The sequence below is a fragment of the Plectropomus leopardus genome, chromosome 19 (assembly GCF_026936395.1).
Source record: "Plectropomus leopardus strain MGB_pleo_1.0 chromosome 19, ASM2693639v1, whole genome shotgun sequence".
NCBI lineage: Eukaryota > Metazoa > Chordata > Actinopteri > Perciformes > Serranidae > Plectropomus > Plectropomus leopardus.
The window spans coordinates 13355750-13380708 of record NC_142194.1 but is presented as its reverse complement, the minus strand read 5'-3'; the positions used below and the strand labels follow the sequence as shown (position 1 = coordinate 13380708).

Genomic DNA, 24959 nt, shown 5'->3' with positions numbered 1-24959 from the left:
TTGGTTGAACCTTTAATGAATTAGTCTAAAAAATGTCACAAAACCTTAAAATATGGCAATGAGTTTCCCAAAGTGGCCTTTACAAAATGCTTAATTTGTCTAACCAACATCAACAAGTTCTGATCAGCTACAACATTAGAGCCACTGACATGTGAAGTAAATAACTTATAACTGATCATCTCATTACAATGCAATGTTCTGCTGAGTCCTTAAGACACACAGAAATAAAATGCCTTCTTTTTCAATTCCTGAGAAAAAAAAGTTTTATTCTGATTCTCACACCTTTTTCTTTGTGTTATAAATAGTTAATAGTCTATAACATATCTAAAATTGGCAAATACATTTGGCCAGTCACTGAAAAATTCTACCATGCTTTAATGTCCAAAAGGCAAATTTCATGTTAGATTCTGGTCCTGTTTTGCAGGTTTGAGCAATGCATGAAACACTGAGGAAGGGAGGCTCAAAATTTGGTGTCAAGTATGGGGCATGCCATTACCATTGCCATTAAAAGTTAAAGTGCTAAATGCACCTCTCCAAAGAATACACAACAGCCTTTTTTACCCATGTTTTCCCATTTTAAAATGCTAATATTAGCCACTTGAATCACACGTCTCACAGGTTTTCATTTTTTTTTTTTTTTTTTACATTTTAATTTACCCCTGAAATGCTCTGAATTGCTTTTAGCCCCCTGGGATGAAACGCCACATTGTGAAGGACAGGTTTGAGTACAGACCCAGTTGGTAACTGAGCCTCTGCAGGGATGGAGCGGGATTATCTCAAAATGGTGCTCTGCTAGAAAAACTGCTCCCGTTTGGAATCTGAGAGCAAAACAGGAGCTCGTTCTCATGAATAACATTTGCTCGGAGTGAAGCGCGACTTCATTATTCAAAGCCTACGAAGGCCTTTGTTCTGTAAGACAAGTAGCAATGTAATGGACCATAACTGGGGTTTATTTCAACACAACAAATGGTCTCTTAAATTGCTAGAAACAGGAAGGGCAAGCTATTGCAATGACACACTTGTCTGAAAAAACATTTGAAATCCATATGTAATGAGCCTATTTATCCTCCATCCATACATTCTCCAACAGGTTGTACATATATATGGTAATGTATAGAACACAACAGCCTCCTTTTGACCCAAAGGTAAAGTAAATGGAAATGGTAAGTAAATGGTATATAGGTTAGTTCAGTTTTACCACTTTATCTTGCCGTCAGACTGCCCTTTCTGGCAGGGAACTAAAGCTGTTATTTATGCTCTCTTTAAAGTCACCAGACTTATTTGACAAAAACAGTCATTTTACTTCACTGGGGGACCTGCTGCCCACCACCGCCTCGATCTGTTTGTTTGTTTGTGTTATTGCATGACTTCAGCCCCGTCTCCAAGATGTTACATTTATATAAAACTAATCTGATACACCAAATGCAGTGCAAGTGACATTTTCCATGAACATAATGAGGAAACTAAGCTAATTAAGGTATCTAGCAAATCGCAGAAGTATTTAGCATAGCATATTTTTACCGAACATTAAACCTAATTCACGATCTTTCCAAAACCCTATAGTGCATTTGTTGCCTAAACCTAAGACAAGAGTCTTTGTTGTTACAGTTTTCATTCAGATGTAACCAAAATACCGATATTTCCCTAACTCTAAGTTCTTGTGTCAGGTTCCTGGACTTTGCACACCTGCCGTCCTCCCAAACCACCTCGTTCTGCAACCTTTGCAGAACATGAATATGGTGTTTCATTGCCTGGAAGAGACATGTCTCTGAACATAGTCCATGCAGTGAACACCTTTCCACAAACCACAAAAGCAGTTTCATACATCAAAACGTAATAGGAGATAGGGTTGGTGAACTCAATGAATCCTTCAGGCTTCAGTGCAGCTCACCTGGTGGAGTAGGTGCACCGTGTACAGAGGCTTTGTGTTTTCTGCAGCGGCCGCAGGTTTGACTCCACCTGCGGCCCTTTGCTGCATGTCATCTCCTCTCTCTTCGACTTTTGCACTTAAGCTGTCCTATCTGTAATAAAGGCAAAAGCTAAAAAAGATCTTTTTAAAAAAAGAAAGGACTGTCTGATGGCAAGATAAAGCGCTGAAAATAATCTAAATATAGCGTACACATTTTTTTAGGTGGCTAGACTACATTTTGTATATATTCTCTATCTCTTCCTTTTGTAAATACAATTACATGCCTATGTCTGTCTTTTTTTCTATTTTTCTTATCCCTAACGTATTTCCCTCCCCTGTACTGTGAGCATTGCCAACCCGGAAAAAATTCCTTGTTCCTTATTTGTTGAACTTGGCCAATAAACGTGATTCTGATTCTGATTCTGATTCTGATTCTGATTCTGCTGCTGCCATGGCAGTACTCCTGCCTGCTTCTTCAAACTGGAGGTGTGCCGACTGCCACCCACTGTAGGTAATCCACCGACTATGGATAAGTACCTTATGTGACCCCACTTCAAAAAATCCCAGCTATCCCTTTAAGGGAGCATGTACGTGACATAATGACCTACATCATAGAGCTCAATGGCAAGGTGTTAGCATGTCTGAGCAGGCCCCCCAAAAAAGTGATGATGATGACACATCCAGCTCCCCTATGACCAATAACACCTCATAGTCAGTGAGACCATCTTGTGCCTCCCAGCAGCCGGCGCTGCCACAGTGACCTTGCTACGTGTCCACATAAAGCCACCAAACAACAGCTTCCATGCAAATAAATACAACAGAAGCAAGATAACTCAGGAGACTTAAAATAGTAAACCCATTTGATACATTTTTCAGAGATAAGCCACACTTTGGGAATCTGGGTCAAGACTTTCCTCATATATTGTCTTCCTAAAAACTCATCTTTTGGATATTAACATTAATAATTCAAGCTTGAGATTGAGGGCGCTGCATATCTGAGTAACTCCTGTTGATTTTCAGGCTATGTCAGGGCACACATAAGCCTATAAGGAAGCATGTGAGAGTGGTAAAAGTACTTACACCACCCAGGTTGACCTCTCTTTTGCCTCCTCTTGAGAACTGGCTGGTCAGCTGGTATAACATGGTGCGTCCGCGCTTCCTGGCCTCGCTGAAGTGAGAGCTGCTCTTCCTCCTGCGCCTCTTGTCCTCTGAAACTGTCAATTAGATCATAAGCAGTGTTGGAAGAAGGATGCGGTTCCTAAAATTACTTATACCACCCTGAGAAAAGTCCTGCATTGGAAATGTTATTTAAGTAAAAGTAAGTAAGTATAATCAGTGAAATTTAGGTACCCTATGCAGAGAAATCTAAAAAAAAAAATTCAAACATAAAAACTATTAAATATTTATCAAAACACTTGGCAATTAATTTTCTCAACTGGCTAATTGATATTTTATTTTATGTATTTTTTTAAAAAATATTTTGAATCACATTTTATAAACTTTTCTTTTTTATTGCAAAATAATAGGTAATTTTTTTCAGTCAACTGGCCTCTTGATATGTTGATTTTAAAACATATATATTTTATATGTTTTTATTATTATTTTTATGCATTTTTACTCATCTCAGCTGATTGATATAATCAATATTTTATGTATTTTAAAAAATATTTTAAAATATTTTGGATCACATTTTATGAACTTTTCTTATATTTTTATTGCAAAGTAATAGGTACATTTTTCAGTACATTGGCCTACAGATATGCTGATTTTTTAAAAAAAAATATATATATATATATTATACATTTTTATTATTTTTATGCATTTTAATGTAATTTTTAATATTCTAAATTAGAATAGAAGCTTTCCTTATTCATGCAAAATAACAGATAATTAATTTTAGTAAAAGTCTAAAGTGGCATGAAAAGAAAATACCCAAAGTAAAGTACAAGTACCTTAAATTTGTACATTAGTAGAGTACTTGAGTAAATGTACTTAGTTACATTCTGCCACTGATCACAAGGAAGGCAAAGACCACTTGTAGAGAATACTGTAACTAGTATTTTTTGCTGAATAATCTTTCCTGTAAAGACAAAAAACACATCCACGTACTCAGCTTTCATTTTATTGCGCTATAACAACATGATTTCCCCCGACATGCTGTTTGGTATTTGCGACAGACTGTGTCCAGGTTCCACTTGAGAACACACCGCTGCCCAAATCAAACTCCCCATTGCAAAAACATTGTCTGAGTTCAGTGAACGAATGCCAGCACAAACAAAAACTGCAGGGCAGAGTGTGACAGTGATGAACAAGAGAGCACGGAGAAAATGAAAGCTGGGGGCCAGAGGATGACCCGCTCGTAAATCAATCCTCAAAGTAAGCAAATAAAGGGAACTGTTTTTGTAAACAGGGCTTGTAGCCTACCCTCTTTCTTGCTGTTTTGGTAGCCCTTTCCATAGGTGTCAGTGATGTCCTTGAATGAGAAGAGGAAGAGAACCATTTCTCCCTTTTCGTTCTTTATGGGCACGATGTCTAGCAGACACCAGAAGGCCACACCTGGAACAGAATCAGAAATCTTTATTTAGTTTGTGAAGGCAAATCCTCAACAGAGACATGCAGTGTAAATGTTATGCATCTTCTTAATGACTTCAGCTTTGGATGCCAGGGCCTGCGATCTCCTGTGTCACGTCAGCTCTCACCATGTCTGCTGAGACTGTTGATACTTGTCAAGTATGGCATAGCCTTTCTAAAAATAAACCCCCAATTAGATATGGATCATGTTCGGGAGGATGGTGCACAAAGAGAAAGATCAAGTCAGAGGTTTGGTTATAACAAGTCAGGCAGGGAAGGAGCACAATAGATCCAAGACCTCGCCATAACCCAGTACGCTCATTAGCAACTCTGCAGAAACTGTGCTCTGCCACCAAACAGATGTTTCACGTCTCTTAGTGTCCCTAGTGTGTGTGTGTGTGTGTGTGTGTGTGTGTGTGTGTGTGCGCAGGAATAAAACAGTGTGGATGGTCGTATTTTAGCACAAGGCTGTGGGTGTAAATTAAACATGTATGTGTGCATTTTGGTGTTTTCAAGCAGCAGGTACCAGCGGTGGAATGTAACTAAGTATTATTATTGAAGTAGTACTGTAAGTACTGTATGCAAGGAAGTATATCACCACTGGACAAATACCATATTTTTTTAAATAAAACTTAAGTATCTTTACAGTAGAAAGACACAAATACTCCTGAAATTGGTGCTATGGCCAGACAAAACAGAGGAAAAGGACAGTGTCATTCACTTTTGCTCAAGAGGTAGAAAACCTACAACTACCAGAATGCACTGTGCCACATTTGACTAGCATATGCTATAGCTGGTCAGTGACATATTGCGAGCTTGGCTGTTTTCCCACAAGAAACAACAAAAACTAAAGCATCTGAGTCTTACTTTCAGTTCAGTTATACATAGTTAAGTTTTAGTAAAAATGTGTGTTTATTTTCAATGTGAGCTAAACATTCCAAAGTTGTACTCTTAGATACTTGCCTGAAGTAAGTTCAGACAAGATTTAAAAACTTTCAGAACAAATATTAGTATTTGTGCATTTTTCCTTATTGTACACTTATAGTTTTTATTAATAATAAATGATATAAGATGTGATAGTGTGTGATATGTGATGATAGTCACAGGGGACATTTCTCTGTATTGAGTACTTTTACATTAAATACTTGTAACAGAGCATTTCATAGTGTGGTATGAGTACTTAAGTAAGGCATCAGAGTCCTTCTTCCAGAGAGGATGGTGTGTGTGTTCAGCAACTGAATTCCTTCAGTGTCTGACTTCATCATGAAAATCCCGCTAATACTGCACCAGTAATGAATATCTGCCATTTGGATTAAAGCTTTAAAATTTAATTCCCTGTCTTTCAGTTTCACAGTCTTTGTCCTCTTTTCCTTTTCTCACGTCTGAATCTACATACTATTTTACAAAATCATCATGTATTTCTTCCCGTTAGTTGTATTGGCACTGCGTTACTGTTACTTCCTGTACTGTAAAAAACAAGAAGATGACAATAAAGACCTTTTTCCAGCTACAGAGCAGATTTGGCAATCCAGCGTAATTAGCAGTTCACACACTTCGAGGGCGCAGGTTTAGGTCTCCGATCAGAGGCTTAAACAGGGTTGTATGTTCTCTGTTCATGCATGACATCGTGTTTTGAGCCCAAGACTTTGTCAGAGGGATTAACTAGAAGTCAGCAGGAAAAGGATTTAAACTACAGTGATAAACACAGTACGTACAGTATTTTGTCCTTTGCATTTGCTACATTAAGAAAGTATTAATGGAAAATGTGTATTCTTGACTTAGTTTGAGCTTGTTATTGAAGCACACAAGCTCACTCCTTCAAAAACCCTCTGCACTCATGTTGAACGGATCACTGAAATGAACTCACTGCAGATTTTCCATTCAATCTGATGGGTTTGTATTAATAATAATGAGCAGTAACTCTGTAAAAGAGCATGTTTTGCACTGCTGACCTGCTGTATTTAAAATTCCGTTCACTGTGGAGATTCATAATCCAACCAAAAATGCTCAGCTCTCAGCTAAAAATAAATGTGCTCTTCATAATGTTGGGAACAACATCAAAAAAAGCTCTGCTGCTGCTCAAAACTACAGATTGTACTTCCTCATTTTTTAATACCCACCGGAACGGATACATAAAATATAGAGTGCTGCAGGAATGACATTTATTTGGAGGTTAGCATCACCCTGGTTCCCTTCAAAAAAATCCAATGGGATTTTTCCATTGGCACTGCAGAAGGTTTTGCTCTGTGGCCAACAAAAGTTTATGTTACTTACTCATTATATTCAGCAAGATTATCTTCACAAATGTTTTCAGAAACATGTTTTAGTGCACTGTTTATTCCCTTGAAACCTGAGCAAATTGGCCTCATCTAAAATCAACAATGTCGGGCAATGAAAAATGTCACAAGAAATCACCCCAAATTAGCAAGGAATTAGTAAAAAGTTGCAAGAAATAAACCTGAAAAATTGCTCACATAAAAAAGAAAAGAAAAATGATAATAAAAAAAAAGGAAAAGCTTGAAAAATGTGCTAAAAATGCAAATGTAATTAACTTTAAATGTATAACTATAATAATTATAATTTGAGATTGTTTGTTACCTGGCAACAGCGATATTGCTTTTTGTGGAAAAAAGGCCAAGCTCGCATTAAATCACCCACCAAGCAAGGTCAGGTGCGACACGATGTACTGTGGTAGTTGTAGGTCTTCTACATCTTAAGCAAAAGTGAATGCCAAAACCCTCTGTTTTCTCTGGTCATGTAGCACCAATTTTAAAAGTATTTGTATCTTTCTACTGCAAAGACAGCCCAGTTTTATTAAAAGAACATCTTTCCAGTGCTTGAATAAGTCTGAACAAGATGTAAAGAATGCTAATTGCCAGATAAAAACTTTACTTCTAGATGAAAGTTACTGTGAAGTCACAGTTGGGCTAATTCGCCCCTTTTCTCTTTTCCATGCACCCACCGTTCTTCTTGTAGAAGTGGACTTCAGCCTGGTACTCCTCTTTCCCCTCCAGAGCCTTCTCCATCTGCTGGGCCACGTGCTCGCTGGTGTCGACTCCGTGCAGGAAGCGGCAGCTGCAGTTCTTCTGCATCACTTCGGTTCTCGTGAAGCCCGTCAGTTCGCAGAAGCCGTCTGAGCAGTAGACGATGGGGTACCCGCGGTGGCCCTGGGCGTTACCCAACAGGAAATTACTGTCTGTGAGAATGACACGAGAAGGTGTAAGAAGAAGTGAAGCCTCATGGAGTCAGAAAAAAACTGTAAAACATAAAGTTCAAGGCCATTGTGAAACATTTTTGAGAAACAAACCAGCAACAAATAACACATATCGTGCTTTAGTCTGAAGTTTGGTGCAAATTTGCTCTTGGCACTAGAATCAAAGGCTGTTCTGCTCTTTGATCGCAGGTCAAAGCTTTGCAGGTTTAAAGTTCAAGTAAACATGAATCACACTTTGGTGTGGACTCAATTTGGGGCTAAATTAATTTCCCCAGAGCCGCCATCGTGTGATTTCAGGACTACTGATGTGGATGGCTGAAGGAAATGGCATCTTGTGCTACGAGATATAAAAACAGCTGACTGTTAGTGATTGGTTCATCTGATTTGATGATGTGTGAACTCACAAAGGATCAGACTTAAGAATTTACTAAATAGTTAAGTAAATGGCTTGAATTATCTTTGGGTACACGCAAGCAAGAATATATAGATGACAACATCAGAAGTTCTATTAACATTTTTTATGTAGTCAAATACATTTTTTAAAATGATACATCCACAGAGCTTTTAGAAAGGTGCGGATTAAATACATATGATTGTGAATTATTCATTATTACAAATTTTAACAAGTCCAAATGATTGTTTTGTTTACCTCTGTGTAAGATATCTGATGTTTGGTTACCACTTCTGACAAGGCTTGTGTGTCAAATTGATAACGGCGCTAGTATCTCGGTGTCATATTTATTTGTTTTGGATTATTGAAGAAAATAAGATCTGCGTGGAACAAAAATTTGTGATACTTCCACGTTTTGTTCAGAAAAAGTATTCCACTTTAATGATTTTGGAAGCATAAACACAAATGCCGGAGGTGAAAAGTTACTGTAAGCTACACCTCAGTTAAATGACTTCAACATCGCCACCACAACAAGGCTGTAGAGCTCTGTTTGGCATTATTATGCACTCAAGTCTCGTTTAGCCATTTGTAAGCAACCAGTGTTTTTAAGACATGTAAGCGCCAAGCTTGAATTCCCAGTTAGGATTCATTGTTCAGGAGGTTTTTATTGTGAGATGAATTATCCACAGAGTTTTTTTTCTCACCAAACAAAACTGCCCAGATGATTAAAACCACTGACTGAAGCAGTTTCACATAAAAAAAAATCAGTGTTTTTCCAAAACTATTCTGCTTATCATGTAGGGGAAACAGGGTGGCAAAACATACAATAACTGTCTAGAGCCAGGGTTTATTTTGTCCATTCTGGGCTTCTGTAGAAACACTGTGGACTCCATGGATGAGGACCTGCACCCTATGTGGATAAAAACGGATCATTTTAAGATAATGAAAACATGATAATTCATATTTTCACATGATTATAAACTAAAGAATACACACTTACTAAATTACATTCAATTTCTGCCAATATATCCCCCTAAATCCTACAAGCTGGAGCTTTTATTATGCTCAGCTTTCACAACTTTTCTTTCATATTTCACTACTTCCTCCATAAATTACTTTTACATAACTACAAAAACATATATATTTCAGGCCAAATGGCATGTGAATACACAGCTTATGAAAGCAGCTTTATATCAAATCTTTTTTCAGGCATCGTGATGGATTGAACCTAATTTTAAAATCCAATAACACACAGGAATATTTTCAGCGTCCCCTGCTCATGTGTTCCATCACCTGGTCATTGCATGTTCATCTCAAGGTGCTGATATTAAATGGGAAAATTCAATGTGCCTCCATAAACTGATGAAAATCCATCAGATCCATACATCTAAATGTTAAATTAAAGTGGTGGAATATTAAGTTTGTTATGCAGGTTTTTACATCATGTGAATCATATGATTCAGATATTGCTCTCCAGTTTTGCTATTTGGTCAGCACCAAAACATCTCTGCTTTGCCTTTTTTTGTTTATATTAATATTTTATTGAACTATTTTTTTCACCTGTGGTCAGAAAATCAAATGACTCATACACATATAAATATATACATAAAACAATTAATAACTAAGTAAAAAATATTTATTAAAAACTTAAATAAATAAAAACATAAGAAATCCTATGATAAAAAGAAACAAGCAATGATAACAAAACAAATGATTCCTTTCTTCTTTTTGTTTTGTTTTTTCCTTGTTTTTGATTTGTTTTTAGCTTTTGATTCATCTTTCTGTTCGTTTTCGGGTTTAACTTTAGTTTATATTTTATTGTTATTAGTTTGTTTTGTCATACTTGTATATTTCATGTCCTTTTCATTTGACTATAAATGGTTACATTGGAGGTATATGCTGAATTAATAGGTACATTCTGTGAAGTATTATTATCATTGAAGATGTATTAAGTACTGTTGAAGACGGTCATGAAATGACTAAAAGTATGATAATATTGTGAATTTATTGTGTTTCATGTGTTTGTGACAAAATAAAAAGTTTAAAACAAATATGCATACAAAACATATCCATATTCCTACATAGCTATGCATCACAATATACCCTGATCTACCAGCAGCAGATTAGCTCACAGACACCCCAAAAAATGTGTAAGTGAGTCTCATGCACATGGTGTTCTGCTTTGCCTCTTTCTTATTTCTTGCCACGCTTTCAGCACCACGGACAGCTCTCCAGCAGGGACAGAGCCGCACCATGTCCTGTTTTTTCTTTTTTCTCTCTGCTCTGTTATTTAATTCCAGTAACTTCGGGCTGCAGTGCATCTGTTCCTGCAGACCAATATATAAACCCTGGCGACAGGTAGAGTTTGACGTCACACTTTTCCTCAGTTTCTAAACTCGTGTGACCTTGGTAAGCAGAAGCAGATTCTTCCTGCAGTGTGGCTTCTTTGATGGAGAAGATCTATCAAAAGAGCTACCAGCAGAAGGAGCTTTGAAATATTTCAAAACAGTAATACACAGCAGCAGCAGCAGCAAACCCTGGGGTACTAAAAACAAGATAAAAAAAACTAATTCAGACTTCCTCTGACCTCCGATTTATTAATTTTGCAGTATTTTATGAAAGAAAAATGCAGAAGTTTTTCTGTCTTGTTCAATGCTCGCTTTACGGTTTTAATTGTGACCTGTCAACAGACTGTAGCTTACTCAAGCAAAATACATCAAATGGCATTTCACATGGTCCCCTTACAAATCAAATGAATACATACACAAACATATAACAACCTGCAGCATAAAACATCACCTGTAAGCCATAGCCAAGCCAACACCATTCAACAAAAACATCTTTTGGATTGGTTTTCACGGTCATGTTATTTAATCTATTCTCTGTATATTCAGCATGGATCCCATTAAACAGATATGTCTGTTGTACTCCCACAGCCCTTAATGGACTCAAGTGCCCCTTCATGGTGCCCCTTTGACTGACTGGTTGTGAAAAAGTATTTCACCACAAAGCAAATGCAGTTGCTGTGGTGGATTCATGGCTGCACGTGAATCCATGCAAGACATGGTGATACTGGAATTGTCGTATTTACGCTTCTCTATTTTTTATTCTTTTGTTTGGTCAGTTTGCATTCATGCTATCACTCTTAGTGACACTTGTATGTATGTATTTGTATAACCATCACTTTACAATAGTGATTTCAACTTTTCTTCTGTGAAACTGTGTAGTTAATTTGTTGTAACTGCAGGTTTACTTGTTATGGTTGGTTTTTAGTTGTATGTGGGTTCTACGAAGAGCCTATGCTTTTGCCCGTGCAATAAGCCAACGCCATCGTGAGCATTTATTGGCTACTTGTGCACTCTTTTCTCTTTCCCTTTGCAATTACACCACTAAAACACTAGATGGCAGTGGGGTTTCAACTAACGCAATTAAAACACCAAAAATGTGGCATAATGGCAACAATATTAAACAAAAGTTCAACATTTGCCTCCACATAACTCACAAGCCTCACAGACAAAAGATTTTTTTTCCTTTTGCTAGAGATGTTTTCCCCACCAATGGAACATGCTAACATTATTAGCATAAGCCTATGACATTTTACATTGTATAAAGTAGCCTAGCAGTCTTTTTCCTCAACACAGATGAAGCCAGGGACAGCAACATTTAACAAAGACAATGTTACAAAATCTAGCTCCATTATAACGCACAAGGTTCACTGACAAAAGTCAAAATGACATTATCAGATCACTGCTATCTTTGTTTGGGGAAAGGCAGTGTGTATTGTACACTACAAAATCTAGTGTGGCCTTAGATTTTTCATCTTTTCTGGTTAATTTTACAGCCCTGAATTACAAAATAATTGAAAAAATATGAGGAAATTATTAAGTTGTCAAAATGTTTTTACCCCACGTTTTAAAAACCAATTTGCTCAGGGTTCACAGGTTTAAATACCTGTGAAAGGGTCTGAACGCAGCAAAAGAGAAGTGATGTCGATCCAGGCTTCAAAGGCTAAAAGCCCCTCATACACTTAAGCATCTACTGTTTAGGTGTAATTACATTTGTAAGGAAACATGCATACATATTTGTTTGCTATCTCTTGTAAAGGTCTGCACCGAGGCATGCGACCCAGCTCCACAGCAAATGAATTCTTTCTGCTGCTTAACTGAAGACATCAGACTCCAGATTTTCTGAGTGCCAAGCAGAGAGGCAATGCATATACAGTCTGAATTCCCCCAATTCCACAGAGAGCGAGCCTAAGAAGGAGATGTATTAAGCAGCTGTTACGGCGCTTTCCACAATCTAGCACTTTAATTGGCCAGACTGAGCTGAAAGCAGTCCATAGGGGATGTCTTTCTGAGCGGTGACAACCTTTCTTGGGTGTGCAGTGAGCAGTAACTAAACTGTCACTGTGGAATTATAGAAAGAGACAGGCATTAGTCGGATCCATCAACAGGCAGAGGAGCTTTTATGCCTATATGCTATGCTTTGCTGATGCTGCTGTTCCCTACACTTCAAAACAGATATTTCTGTTCTATATGTCAGCTGCAGACCTTTGTGTCATGTAGAGTGACTGATATCTGTTGCTTTTCATCCAGCGTTTTGCAAATACAGTCTGTAAAAACAAACTGCTCTGGTACTCCATCTCTGCCTTTTCACATCTAAAAAAATCGCCCTAGAAACAACGGCTGAACACGACATGATAGCCTATCCTGAAAAAAAAAAACAAAAAAAAAAACAACATGCCCTCCTTTTCATGTTCTATAAATTTCTAACACCCAAACTCAGTGAGCCAGCAAGTGTCAGGGAGCAACTGCATTCATCTTTGGTTTATGTAATGTTACCTAAGAATAGGTACATCTCCACTCAGCATCCCTAAATCGGTCCTTCAAATAGGTCAAGGGCAGGTGTAGTCATAAATCACCTTTAAAGCATGTATTAAAACCAATGAGCCACCATGAGGGAAAAAAAATAAACTTTTATGCTGTGTTTGGAGGAATGTAAACTGTGCTGATTCACACTGTGGATTAGATGAGTCATTGGAGTTATCTGCATGATTCAGTCATTTCATTCAAGTTTTCTTTAAATGATTTAAATCAAGTGAGGTCAGTTTTTACTTTGAGACTGGACTGGAAACAGGAGAAAGCAACCTGGCTCAGTGTGAGGGTACCAAAGGCTAAAATAGTTTAGTTTAGTTTTTATTTTTTCAGCTGTCTTGCCTTAATTTGATAGGACAGTTTAAGATACAGGAAAAAGGGGAGCCAGAGGGGACATGCACTAAAGGGCCACAGGTCAGAATCGAACCCACGCCTCTGTGGTAAGCACTCGGCTTGTGATGCTCAAAGCGCAAAATAAACCAAAAACATTTGAAAATCTCTACAGCAATGTCTCTGACCCGGTTCACAGACCTTGTTGTGAACAGTTTCATGTAGGAACTGTTTTCTTTCAAGAAGAAAAAGAAGACATACTTTATTGATCCCCAAGAGGAAATTTTGTTTTTTCACTCTGTTGTCTTTACATGTTACATACACAGGCCTGAAATATACACACGTGCACAAACAGGACCTGTCAACATGCATTAAATGGACAGATGTCAGAACAAGGGAGCTGACCATGGACAGGTGCCCCAAGCAGTTTGGGGTCCAGTACCTTGCTCAAGGGCATCTTGGCAGTGCTGAGGAGGCAAACTGTCACATCTCCAGCTACCAGTCCACCCCCTATACATAGTCCATAAGGGGACATGAACGGAAACCCTCCGGTTCCCAAGTCAAGTCCTACTGGACTGAGCTACTGCCGCCAATCGTATCAATGTGCAGAAGAAAGCGTGCATCTACTGCGGGCTCAGCTAGCACCACTGAGCTAACTAACGTTACAGCTCAGCTGAAAAGGACACCATCAATGTTTACATCTCATGCTGTCACAAGCATGAACCTCTTATCCATGAGTAGATGCACGCCTCCTTCTGAGTGGTGATGCAGTAGGTCGGTAGAAAGAAACTAGTTCCTACATGAAACTGCTCGCAACAAGGTTTGTGGATTCTCTTGAGTAACCGGGTCGAGATTTCTGCAGAGACATTGCTGTTGAGATTTTCAGATGCATTTTGTGGCGCTGTTAAAACCACAAACCGAGTACCATCCAGTTTCATTATATTCAAGAGAACATCTCTATGACCAACATCTCCAACATGCTGCAACTCACACCAAAACAATCTACACTGGTAAACAGCATAGCGGTTATGACGAAAAATATGTATTTTTGGGTTAACTATCCCTTTAAAAATCCCTTTACTTCAGCTTCTACAAACAGATACTTATTTCTTCTCTGGTAACTTTGTAAGCAAGCAATCCAGCACCCATATGAACCCCACTTGATAAACACTTTCTGTGAGTGTATGTGTGTGCGTGCGCGTGTATGCGATTGTGACAATGCCTCAATTCTTAGGCCGTAATCCTCTCAGGGATATTGCTTTGAGTGGCCGCTCCGCTGCTCCAGCTTCCTTAATTACACATCTGTGCTGACTCGCTACTACTGTAATCTGACATGATGTCACTACATGCTACTGCTGACAGGAAGCAGCCTGCATCATGTCCATGTTGCACAAGTTTCTCAGTGTATAAGAGACAGATGAGGCCCAAGTGGCTTGGTCACTGCCTCACCAGCTAATTACCAGCCAGGAGCATGTAATTACTTATTGGGGCGGATGAGTGAAAGTGCAGGAAAGGTCGGCTCTCAGGGGAAAAGGTCACTGGTTTGGTAAAGAGGCATGATGAAATCAGTCACTTGGTGTGTATTTTGAAATCAGTGATTAATGACATTTTATTTAGTGCTTGTTTAATAAACTGATCTCTGCTGAGTGATCTGATTTCTAAAAAGCCAAAACGACTGTATTTATGTGGCGCCTTTATTCTGAGAACGGTGCAAAGTGCTTCACAGAGCCTCACACCCACTCACACCTACATTCACGCGCCGATGGAGGCGGAGCTCCCACGTAAGGTGCAGACCTGCACATCAGGAGCAGGTTTAGATTTTAGTGTTTTACTCAAAAACAGAATTTTAAAAAATTGATGTGAATGTATGTAAAAGTAATCCCTATGAGCAAAAAACATTTTTTTCCAATTTTGGCTATAAGCTGCCATCAGCTCATCATGGATTTTTTTTTATATGGCACGCACCAATTGCAATTTTCTTGGCTAATTCTGATTTTTTTAAAGCCTAACCTGCCAATTCTGATTTTGGCTGATTCCAATTTCCTTTCTTTGTAACAACTATCACTGACATTATACACAGATATTTTGGGAACTTTTCTTTAAAGCCACTGGAAACTTGGCTTAAAAAATTTAAAATGCCTATATAATAGTAAAGATGATCATTAAGCATCCACAGAAATCTGAGTGAAAAAAAATTCAACTATTGGAAAACATATTTCGAAAAACAGTTCATTTAGCTGCTCAAACCATTTCTCAGGATTGTGGGGGCGTGATCAAATCTGGCTTGATTGACAGCTCATGTAACATTACCATATAATTTTCCTTTCAATAGATTACTTCAGGGATGATGTTTTTCTGTAGGTCGACACGGAAGTTAAGCATCCTCTGGTCCTCTGATCAAAAACCCAAATTAGGGATTTTTCCGCTGAATTTTGTGTTACTGTAGAAAATGAACCTGATACTAACACATTTGTTAAGCAAGATAATCTTTCCAAATGAACCCCACTTAAATGATTTTTGAAGCCTGTGAGTGACTGCCTTTTTTAAAAGACACATCAAAGCTTCAAAATTTGCGAGTAGGACATTACCTGATATATTTTACATTGTAGAACAAAATGTAAAAGTCTTTTTAAGCTACTGTTAACCACAGACCTCTACTCCAGCACAGACAGTATGAGGCAAATTAATTTTTTTCTTGCACATTTAAGTGTGTAAACATGTTCAAGTAAAAACCCAAAATGCAAGTATGCACTTGAAAATTAGCAAAATAGGTTCCCCTTTAAAGATTTGCACATCACCAAATGAATGCCTACATCAAGCTCAGCACCTGCAAAACTACACACAAGGAGCTTTAAAAGAAGCAGCAAAGGAAGAGGCCACACAATAGCTTCTGCTATCCAGCGGCTTCTGTCTGCAGCATTCTGGTCTTTTAAGACCTGCTCATCAGCTTGGTAACAATGAGCTCCATAAGGTTCAATCTGACAGTCCTCCCCATCCCCTCTTTGGTTCTCCAGTTGTCTTTTAACTGAAAAGTGTTAGAAGGGGAAATAAACCCGGTTCTTATCTCTGCCTGCAGCTGCCCTATGGTTACACTGCCCCACAGGGCGAGCGCTGCTGTCAATGTGAAAACGCCGCCGGGGAGGTCGTGTAAAGGAGTGAGGGGGAAGGTGGAGATGAGTGTAAAGGACAGGCGTGTATGCTGTAACACACAAACATACATGACAGACACAGCACCCAGTAGGAAACTGGAAGGTCGAGGTTTTCGCCTGTTTGACAACCAACATCTGCCCTCAGAGAACTCCACTTCAGGGATCAATATACAATCACAAAAGGACACATCATATAGAATCAACACATAGTGCACACTCGAAGCCCTGAGCGCGCACACACACACACACACACACACACACACACACACACACACACACACACACACACACACACACACACACACACACACACACACACACACACACACACACACAGATCCTTGGGGAACAGGAAACGCTGACATTGCCATGAGCCAAATACTGTGCCATGCAGTGCCAAAGGTTACTGACTTAACCTGTTCTGACATTTGGCTTATAGTGTCGGGGAGTTTATACACCACACACCAGCAATTTTCTCAGTCCAGGAACTGTTACATTAAAATCAACTTAAAATTGCTTTCGGTTTTATAAATGTTATTCCTGAGGTGGAGCATGGCCCAATCAATATTTGTGAGCAACTCTCACTCAGAGCCACAAACTGGAGAAATTACACTGAAACCTCCAGATGGTGATGAAAATGTGAAATATAAGCTGCACAATAGATAATGGCTGGAAGAGCTTTTAAAACCAAAATGCTCTATTATTTGTCCCAGACAGTAGTTACGCTTTGCATAAGGCTAGGGGATGGTCTTGTTTTGCATAGAGGAGGCAATCTGAATAATTAAATGGACATGCTGCAATGTTAAATGAAATAGGATAATGATGTTTACATAAATTATTTTCTGATATAAATTGTACTTATTGCAAACAGCAGATGTGGCAAATGTTGGAGTGACACGTTAGATAAGATGTGTGACCGTGACTGCTCAGTCAGCAGAGCTGCTTTCTGTCATTTTGCTGATCTAAAAACATTTTTTAACTGATGTGACTGAAAATCTGAGACAGACATCATGTTTTACATGTTAAGGTTGTGTATGGTTTGTTATGCATTGTCTGGAACTGCTTTTTTATTATGTTGTCTGTATATTTTGTTTTGATGTGTTAGAGGTTTTGGCAGGAGAAAAAGCTTATTTTCCACTATCAAGTTGAATGACGATACAAGATTATATATAGTGTAATTAACTTTACTTCAAGGCCTTTAAGTATTGAACATTGCTGAAAACTGTATTCATCATCTTCTCCAATTGAAGGACGGCACACTTTTAGACAGGAACATGGTGCCTCCATGAATTATTTGCCTTTATAATTTCTACTTATTTAGAATAGCAGTCTAGACTCCATATTGCAACTTATACACTTAATAAAAATATATGACAATGCATTATGTTTTATCTATTTACTTTACAGAATATTCTAATTATTCTGTAAAGAAATACAAGTTTTTAAGGATAAATAAGGTGCCACAGTGCATGATAAAAGCATCAAAATACAGCTTAAAAAAAAAAAAAATCCCAACAAAATTTTCTCCTGTACAGAGGTCGGGGCTGAGCCCTCACTGACCACAATTCTTAGAAACGCCCCTGATAATTGGTTTACAAACTACCTGCGATGTCACAAAAAACCTTAAAAAAAAGTCTTCTCGTGTCAAACTCTGCACATACATGGTTCTGGACAGTGAAGCTCAAACATTCAAGAGGAACGAGACGAAGAAGAAGAAGAAGAAGAAGAAGCAAACACATTTTTACCAAATACTGTATCTTAAAATTAAGATAATTAAATTAAAAAAAATTAAGAATCTTAAGCCAATTTGTTTTCCAGGAGAAGAGGAAAGCCACCTTTAGCTGCAGCAGGTTGAAGGCAGCTTGAGGTGACACTGAAAGCTGCTGCATGACCCACAATGCCACTTGGTTCAAGATGTACCTTTCCAAAACAAGAGACCAGCTGGGTTCTAAAAGTCCTTGATTGGAAAGCAAGTTCAAGTGTTTTCTCTTAAGCGGACCATCCTTATCTCAAAGACTTAACTGTTCAAGCATCATACATGACAAGTGGCGGGACCTTGTCGCCCCGGCAACAGAACGGAAGCTATTTTGAGCTGTGGACACTCGTCTAGGAGCCACAGTGTTATGGTAGCCTTTGAGAATGTCTTAAAAGTGGCAAAAAAAACTGGCATTAGGGTTAGTGTTGTACACTAACTGCACATCTTCATCACAACCATTATTTAGTCATGTATCCACAAGCACGCAGGTGAAGGAATAACACTCTGCTACACTGACATAAAGCAGATATATTACTGCCGAGAATATGAAATAGTTTGAAGCAGCATAAACTTGCAGTTGTAAGGTTTGGATGTGGGCTCAGCTGTTCAGAGCTACAATAGCGCTGAGATACTGTAGATCTTTGGGGCTGAAATACCACAAAATATGAGACAAGTCCCGTGAAACTTCAGCACTCACATCTGACATGTTTCTAATGTTACACATTGGAAAAGCCAGTGGGCCTCATGCAGGAACGAATATAGAAACAAATTTCCGATTTTTTTCTGTTCACAGACATTATTTGTTTTTATTTTGTTAGAAATGATTGATTTCTGGAATTTAACAATGTTTTCTTATTGCTGCTCTTCCAGGGTGTCAGTAACAGACACCTAAATTTAAAGCTTTTTAAGACCATTTGAGCATACTTTTTAACCAAATTTAAGACTGAATTATGGACAGATCATCTTTTTCATATTTAAGCATTGCAGTAAGTAGTACACATGTGGTCCTTTTCAGAGATAGATTCATGTATGAATATGGTTATCAAAATGAGGTAAGTGCAAAAAGTAAAAAGACTGTTATCTCATTTAAGACTATAAAAACTCTTGAAAGATATTGTGTGCTTACAGCTCTAAATAGTGCACGTATGGTTTTAGATGCTTTGGCCATCGGCGCCTCACGCAGAGAACATTTTCTAAAGATCCCACAGATCTTTCTGATGTGAAGGATGAACGGCTGCTGAGCCGTTTTAAATTGTGTTGAGCTATCAACTACCTATAAAGTAGTTTTGTTAATCATTTTTCATGCCAATTCATTTCAGGGTTCCAGCTTCTCAAGAACTTTTTGCTTTTCCTTTTTTATTTTTTTAATTAATTAAATTGATTTAATTGATTTAAATTCCTTCTGCATTGAGTAATTTTACTTTTAATACTTTTTCTGACTATGATTTATGACTGCTGACGGACCAGAGCATTTCTACAGTGTGGTAGTTTATTATATCTATTCAACTTCCTCCACCACTGCGGCTGACATGGCATTTACAGCATCATGTGTCAAAGTATTTGCATACGACACAACCCCTGCTCTTATATAGTGGTTCGAAGGTTATCAGTGCTAATAAGTTGCTTATGATCAAGTGGGATTCATCATTCAGCACACCTGAGTGAGAGCAGATTTGGATGCTTCAGAACATCTGGTGTATCTGACTTTTCTTATAATAGTTTCTCATATCACAAAATTAATTTTCTGATAAATTAAGAGAAAACATGAGATAAGATGTAAGAGAATGTTGCTGCATGAGGCCTGCTGAGCCCCCACAGGGAGTGTTTTTCTCCCTCTTACCCAGTTACACTTTGAGATCAGAGATGAGGTTCAACCAGAGAGCAGCCCTGAGGACTCGGCAGGGAGTCCATGTTTTGCTAAAAGACTCTTCAGTCGGGCCTGATGCAACATGAGGCCGCGACCCCCTGATCCTGCAGCTGAACTGTGTGCTGCACGTCATCTCTAGATTCAAAGTCTTTTCATCTCGCAGACTTCTTAGTTTGTATTTTTAAGTCTAGTCAGTGTTGAGATATGAGAATTATTCCTGATGAGCAACGTGTCTGCGTGTTTTAAGCTCCTGAGAGACACCTCATTAGAATGCCTGACTCACAATCCAAAGCTATAATTGCATACCCTACACATCAATTACACAGTAATGTCACCAATTTCACTGTGTTTATTTCCCCAAGTCGATCCGAGACCCAGCTCAGAGAGAGAATGACTGCGAGCCAGCAGGCTATACACTCAGGCCGCTACGATTAGCAGACAGAGGGCAGGCTGAATCGACATGCCAACAAAACACAGACATCCCCACGGTATTTGTTTACAACGAGCCACAACCTCCCCTGAGGTGGCACAAGGTACAAAACAAGAGACACAAGTCAAGCAGAAATGGCAGTGCTGCCTAATGGCTGCAGTGGCTAGTTTAAAGCTAACAGTGTGAAACAAATGTGAAAAGACAACATGATTTCTGAAGGTCGATTTTCTGTAAAAGTGCAGACAAACTTTTTTTCTACATCCCACTGCAACCAGCAGCAAATGTGGCTTTAGTCAGGCAGTGTGTGGTGTTCAGGGCACCAGAGACTGACCTGAGAACAGATGCATCTCGCTTAAGTTCAAGTTCGTGCAGGGGATTTATTCTTCTCTGCCAGTGCTGATAAAACACTAAGTATGCTACAGCCAGTGAGTCTTACTTCTTGTGATGGCGGCCATCGTTTTTTCTTATTTTTAAAGTATTTTTTGCCTTCATTAAACAGTACATGGCTGTCAGGAAAGGGGAGACAAAAAAGGTCTATATCTGGATTTAAACCAGGGACATAGCAGTGACGGGAAAAGCAACTTAACCCTTTGAAACCTGAGTAAATTGGCTAGATTTCCTTCAAAAACATGGAAAGGAGGTAATGAACAACTTAACAAGAAATGACCTTAAAAATGATCAAGAAATTTATAAAAATTTGAAAGAAAATTAACAAAAATTAGCATAAACAAGGGAAAGAAAAGTAACAAAACAAAAACAGAAATTGACCTTAAAAAGTGCTAAAATAAAATAATAATAATAATAATAATAATTTTCTGTTATTACATTTTAATTGTATACTAAGAATAAATTAAAATATTTATTTCTTGATATTTTTCCCTGGTCATTTGACAATTCAATTTAGTTTTTTATTATTTTATTTAGCTAAGTTTTGGGTCAATTTCTTGTCATCTTTTAATATGTTTGCAATTTTATAAGTTGCTGATTGCCTTTTTTCCATGTTTTTGAAAGTTTTAAACACTTGTGAAATTGCCTGAACGCTGCACAAGAAATCTCCAATTTTTACTCATTTTGAAAGATCAACAGAGAGTGTTGTGTTATATGAAAAACTACATTCAATTCATTTCAACAATTCATCCTCAGAGTGTTCACACTGTACTCACGGGTGCCATCGAAGCGTGTAGCGATGGTGTCCAGAAAGGTGTTCTGCGGGGCCAGGAGGCCCTTCATCACTGGCATCTTGACCCAGATGTGGGACGGCCAACAGCTGGCTGGACGTCACACCATCCCAGAGGCACAGCAGGTGGCTTCCAGGGGCTCTCAGCAGGTGCAGGAGACTTTGAGGCTGACAGTCCGGCGCTGGTTGTGGGGACACACATTTACAGTAAAATCAGCCACCCTGCTCCAAGCGCACCTCAGTGCAGTCTGGGAAGACTAAAATAGCTCTCTCCAACAATGCAGAGGTTCAGGTGTGTGTAGACAATGTAAGTAGAAATTAAGATCACCAGCAGCAACAAGGAGAGACGAAATCCAGGTGACGCTGACATCCGAAAAGCTTCAGATCAGTCAGCCCAGGTGTTGCTTGTCTTTCAGCCAGAGAGCTCAATCCAGCAGCAACGTGGAGGAAGTTATCCTTCAAGTCCGCAGCGCTTCCCATCTACAGGACGACCAAGAATCTGCAAGACAAAAAATGACATGTGTCTACACCTCTTGCATCCCTCAGCTCAGTGCTCTGTCAGGATGCTGTACCAGAGTAGTTGCATCTTCTTGAGCTTTCTCTCTCTCTCTCTCTCTCTCTCTCTCTCTCTCTCTCTCTCTCTTTCGCTCCTGCTCCCCATCCACTCCTGTGATATCCCAGCCAATGAGATGCTGGCATCCTCTGTGGGGACCTGTTTTCATGTGTGGTGGGGGTATAGAGGGAGAGAGAGAGAGCGAGAGAGAGGAGGATGGAGGAAGGAGGGAGGGAGGGAGGGAAGGAGGGAGGATGCTTTCGGAGCAGCTGACAGCACCATTACACCCCATAGTGCCACTATCAACACATGGCTTTTGTGTGCATGTCTGCAAATCAAGGAAAGATGGATTACCTGCGTGTCGGTCAATGCAGCTATTGTATTTACTTGGACTGTGTGCTATTGTGTTTTGTCATGGGAGTCTGACTCAAGGGAAAGTGTGAGCGTGTGTGTGGAGGGGGAAGAAAAATGAATTTTTATTCTTACATATTTGCTTAAGTGAAGGAGCAGCGTGCAGACTGTAGACCTAAAAATACCATTTAAAAAGTATTGTTGTTTCAACTTGTCTCTGCTGGATGGAGCTGGTCACTGTTGCCCTCTCAGCTCCTACAGTATCCTCATGAGAGAATTAAGGCTTCGGGATAAAAGCCGCTAAGAGCGGATTAAAAGGATAAGCCTGGAGATGTTTTTCATGAGGACTTGATGCTAAACACACCAAAGTAAAGTCACGTCTTAACTCACTTTGACCCAAGCAAACAACACGGCTTAGCCGACAAGGGAAATACCTCTGGATAGGGAACTAACAGGAACAACCGTTCATCACATCTTGTTCACTGTTAATAAGTTCTGTCAACAGTAATCTCATTAGATTTTACAATAATCAAGGGGAACATGATCGTTCTATTAATTTAATGAATGTAACTCTCATTAAATATTAATTATTGTAAACTACATTAAGAAACCGGATAACTAGGGGATGATTTTTGAGCAAGTGTCAGTGCCAGACCTAGCACATTTGGGGCCCTAGACCCTAGGTATGGGGTGGGAATTTTTTAAACCATGCTCAGTTTTTTGTGTGTGTTTTTTTATGTGTTACCTGTAGCCCTGGTCTTCAAAAAGGTGGTCTATAGTTCCTGCAGGGGTGTGCCAAATCAATATATGAAAAAAAAAAATCATATATTATTAGCAAAGATAAATATTAATGATATGCTAAATTTGATCCATGAATTCTTGTGCAATCATGTGATCTAGCTAATGCTAAATCACTGTGCGGCAGCTATACATAATAGCAACTTGTTAACTAACATTTAACATATTGGCCAGTTAACTGTAAAATTATTTCATGAGTACGAACATTGTGGTGAGCCAAAATGGATCTTTTTGTAACTTTTTGACCAAGAGACTCCAAAAAGTGGAGAGGGTAAGGCTGACATTACAGCCTCATGCAAGCGCAAATGAAAGAAGACAAATAAAATATTTCGAAAATAATTTCAAGTGCAACTCAGTTTTACACATTATTTGTAGTAGCGGGGCCCTGCTCCGTCTTCAGTTAAGGGGTGCTCGGCCTGAAAACTGCTCAGGACCATGGTCCATGTTAATTGACAGGAGGTCAGCACAGGTTAATGTATACAGTATGTATAGATATAATGCATTTAAATAATTTGTCCATTATAAAATGGTCACAGTCTTTAGCAAATAGTCAGTTTATTCTATTGATTTTAAGGTGAACAATGGGAGATTTTCAGCAGAAGGAACTAAGGTCTGACTTTTATTGAATTATGAGGTGAAATTGTTCCTTTTTTTGTCACTGTGATTTATGTGGAGCTGGAGGATGGATCCAACCATACCTGCTAAGGTTGTATAGATTTACCCAGAAGCTAGAATCCCAACCAACGACAATATATCATTTTGAAGCCTGGTTGTTTTTATACCTCTCAGCAAACTTAACTCTTTATTAGCTTCAAGACTAATTGTTCTTATTGGTATAAAGTACCTGCAACATAAAGGGTTTGGATATTTTTAGTCTTTCTAAGCCTGTAATAAAAATAAATAAATCAAATCTTCACAATTTATCTCCTAGACCGTGCATCAAGTGTAGCTTTATGCAAATAGGAGTCAAGTAAACCAAAAACAAAAAAAAATGGATGAGAAGCGAAATAGAAATACACAAGTTTCTTGTGGGGGCGTCTGTAATCTGGCAAAAGTTGAGCAGCTTCAGCAGCTGTGTGGGCGTTTCCTCAAGCCACAAATGAAGTTTGTAATCTTCAGGGGGAAAATAAATTTGGTTTTGATCTGTATTGACAGTGCCGGCAGCAACTGCACATCTCCGCGCTAAGAATAACCAGGCCAAGGAAGTGGTGAATGATAATGGCAATTGTTAAATGCTATGTGTATTTGTTTTTAGCTGCAAAAGCAGAAAGAATTCAATAAATCCTGTTTCTGAGTGAGGGCGAAGACAATTTGCCGAGCTCATCATACTGTCAGTCAGAAAATGCTGCAGAGAAAAGGTGATTGAAAACGCACAATTAGCCATCCAGCTGGCAGCACAGGTGAGTTGCATTTGGAGGAAAGGGAGAGAAAAACACAGCCAGTGAAAGTAAAAGACTGGCTTGCAGACTGTAAGAAAGTATTGTTCTCCCTCTCAGATCCTATTCAAGCCCTGGCAGCCCATCACTGCTATCTATTTTTAATGGCTTCTCATTGTCCTTTCGTCTTGTAGTTCATCCATCTCTGCTTGT

General features: G+C 38.8%; 1 protein-coding gene across 2 annotated transcripts in view; it reads right to left on the bottom strand.

Annotated features, from left to right (window-relative positions):
- The window catches only part of kcnh4b (potassium voltage-gated channel, subfamily H (eag-related), member 4b), a 54906-nt gene extending 32616 nt beyond the window's left edge, over positions 1-22290 (bottom strand). The window contains exons 1-5 of one of the 2 annotated variants that reach the window (XM_088070129.1): positions 21997-22290; positions 21655-21850; positions 7443-7676; positions 4334-4465; positions 2990-3123 (exon numbers count right to left, since the gene is read on the bottom strand). In XM_088070129.1, the coding sequence (XP_087926255.1) occupies positions 2990-3123; positions 4334-4465; positions 7443-7676; positions 21655-21730 (576 nt within the window). In that variant the 5' untranslated portion in view covers positions 21731-21850; positions 21997-22290. Of the gene's footprint in view, positions 1-2989; positions 3124-4333; positions 4466-7442; positions 7677-21654 lie in introns of both variants that reach the window. The other variant, XM_088070128.1, reaches the window with a different exon arrangement.
- Positions 22291-24959: the final 2669 nt, after the last annotated feature.